Source organism: Hipposideros armiger, unplaced genomic scaffold (assembly GCF_001890085.2).
Source record: "Hipposideros armiger isolate ML-2016 unplaced genomic scaffold, ASM189008v1 scaffold_2, whole genome shotgun sequence".
Lineage (NCBI taxonomy): Eukaryota > Metazoa > Chordata > Mammalia > Chiroptera > Hipposideridae > Hipposideros > Hipposideros armiger.
This window is the reverse complement of record NW_017731352.1, coordinates 9110958-9114009: the sequence shown is the minus strand read 5'-3', so window position 1 is coordinate 9114009 and position 3052 is coordinate 9110958. Positions and strand designations below refer to the sequence as shown.

The 3052-nt window shown below is 35.6% G+C and overlaps 1 protein-coding gene across 1 annotated transcript in view; it reads right to left on the bottom strand.

The window, feature by feature from the left end:
* PNO1 (partner of NOB1 homolog) overlaps window positions 1–3052 on the bottom strand; it is a 6917-nt gene continuing 3865 nt past the window's right edge. Inside the window, exons 6-7 of the mRNA XM_019635654.1 lie at window positions 1679–1749; window positions 1–982 (exon numbers count right to left, since the gene is read on the bottom strand). Of these exons, the coding sequence (XP_019491199.1) occupies window positions 915–982; window positions 1679–1749 (139 nt within the window). The 3' untranslated portion in view covers window positions 1–914. The remainder of the gene's footprint in view (window positions 983–1678; window positions 1750–3052) is intronic.

The window sequence follows — 3052 nt, the reverse complement described above, 5'->3', positions numbered from 1 at the left end:
GAAGTTTACATGAACTTTTTAATCTTCCCATCAGTAAAGTTCAAGTTTTGGTCAAGGGTTTGAGAGATGTACAAGCAAATGTGATACCATACATGTTTAATGAAATGAATTCCTTTTACTTAAAAAATGCAGAAACTGAATCAGGTATTTAAATAGGCAGATGCTAGTTAAAACAGGCAATTACATTTGCAGGATACCGTAACATTTTTAGGAGTGAAAACATTCTTTTACCATATTTCATTTACACTACCTTAGAAGAAATAGATCCAACATTATTGGTAATGTCTACTCCCATGATATACTGATGTGAAAAATAACTTTTTCTCATGTCAACCTTGTGATAAAGGTCTTCAATTTTATAAACTACAAAACAGGTACAAATACTAGCCCTTTTAGTTCACACAGTATAGCCAAACTGCTGTTTATGACCTGATTATAAAACAGTCACACACCACCCAGTATTAAGGGTCATGATTCAGACAGGTTTTCTGAGACAATTCTTTAATTACAACTCAGAAGAAATGTTTACAAATTCATAAAAAGCTATAAATTTATAAATAACTTATAAATTCATACAGAACTGTATAAACAAGTTTCCCTCCAAATAAAAGAATTAGAAACTATACAAATCTGCTACATGATTTAAAACGAAAAACAAAAAATGATAAATTGTATTAATGTCTGAGTATAATAATGGTCTAAATTTTGATATTTAAACTATCCTTAAAGCTGTTGAGTGTGAATATTATCAAACTTTTCCTTTCTGTGTATGCTTCTGCCTGAGAACTGAAGAAGGGTCTGAGGCTTACAGCGACTGAAAAATTCTTCACATGGTTTCTTGTGACCACTGGTAGAGGGTAAAGTCTTTTTGTCTCTAGAGTCCAAGGACAACATAAAAAGTCTCTGCATTGAAATCAGAATCGATCTGCTGCTCTGCTAGCCACGGCTCGAATATTGCCATAAACCTTTGACGGAGGATTTCCTGTAGAGGGAAAAAAACCCAAAAAGCTTATCTAGAGAAATATACTCACATACTTCAAAGCTACATGGAAAATGGTCTACGAAACTCTAAAAAGAGGAGGGGCATTTCCCACTGGATCTACCTTAAATCAACAAAAGACCTAACGAGACCATACCCAAATATTCTCCAAAAAAAACATTTTAAATCCTAAGAGCCAAAACCACCAAGTTGTCAAAATATTTCAAAAGGAAGCCAGTCAGTCAGACCTGGGCACCAAGAGAGAAGCCCGTGTTTTGGGAGCAAACTGCTACACTTCTGTAACCTTTATCGGAACTTACTGACTTCGCTGCCCTCTGTGAAATGGATCTAAGTAGAGTAAGTTGACTGGTGCTGATCAGCAGCTTCCTTTCTGTTGAACCTAAAACATGGTGTTGCTGCTGCTATTTTGGAATGGCTTTTTTGCGCGCCTCATCAAGGCAGAAAAGATTTAACCAACATAAGCCAATAAACCCTTTCTGTTCTCTAGAAGGCAGACAGCTGGAATCCAAATAAAAAGATTCCCACTTTTTTTCTCTTAGGCCCACGTGTGCCAATCCCTAGGAGTCTCTCCTTGCCTCTTTAACATCACCCTCAATTGACTTGCAAATCTGGTTTGAGTTCCTGGATTTCCTATTCTTTTCTTCACAGAGAAAACACCAAGATATAAACTGCTATTACCCAGGATAAGGTTGCAGATGGCAGTTCTTGCCATCTTGATGTTTTGGAAAGAGCCAAGGATGTGAACTTTCCTGCAAGAGAAAAAGTGAGATAAGTTAGCAACAAAAGCATTTCCTTAAACTAAGTCCTGTAATCCAGAAACTCTGAAAAATCATGATGGATACAGACTCCTTAAATAAAGGCGGTGATGATGGTTGTACAACTCTGTAAATATGCAAAGAACCAACATTGAAAGGGGGAATTTTATGGTATGTGAATTATATCCCAATTAAAAATTATTAGAAAAGACAAACTAAAAATAAAAAAACAAAAAACATTATTCATAATAGCACCAAACTGAAAACAACCAAAATGTCCATCAACTGTGAATGGATAAACAAAATGCAATCTATCCAAACAATGGACTGGTACTTGGCAATAAAAAAGGATTACTGATACACTCAACAAAATGAAGAAACTCAAGACAACATGCTAACTAAAAGCCACCATACACCAAAGGTTGAATACTGTCTGAATTTCTAGAAAAGGCAAAATCATAGTGACAGAAAGTAAGTAGATCAGTGACTGCCTGGGGACAGGTGGGGCTGCAAAGATGCACAAGAACTTTTGGGGTGATGGAACTGTGTGAGTGAGACTATGTAGGACTATAGAACCTTTGCCCCAAACTCAACTGTGTAATTAAAACAGGTGAATTTTATTGTATGTAAATCACACTGCAATAAAGCTGTTTAAAAATTAGTTCAACTAGTAAATTTTAAGTTAACCCATAAACTTATAAATTTAATGTGATGTACTAATAATTTGATCAGAAAATCAGTAACATTTTTAGATTTCTAAATTAAGTTTTTAGAGCTATATATGATATTTTTAAATGTGGTACACATTTCATAAATTTTAAAATTTCTAGTTCAAAAAAGCTTTTCCCCTGGCTCCATATTCCCAACTCTATGCTCAATTCATAAAAGATTAAAATTATAATACATCTTTCCTCAAGTAATGAAGGCCACCAAAGTGGTAGTATAGTTATCCTTAAGGTATAAAAAATAGACTAAAATTTAGATTCTAAATAAGGGTGAGCTCCTCAGTTTACAGCAAAGATGAGAGAATTGCAAATAAAATTACTTCTGGATTCAGTAGCAGGCAGATCTCTCCTCTCAGTCAACTGCTTCGTTTCTCAACTTTGTGGCATTATATAATCTCCAAGCCATCTGCCAGCAGTCCCGACCTGGCAGCACCACAGCTTCAACCTTAGAGGGTAATCCCAGCTTGACTTCCTGCATCCTTATTGTAAGCCCGTATCATCTTATGTTCACATGTAACTGCTCTCTAGTTTTCACCCAATGTGCACTATTCACCTTGCTTTCCTGAAAGGCC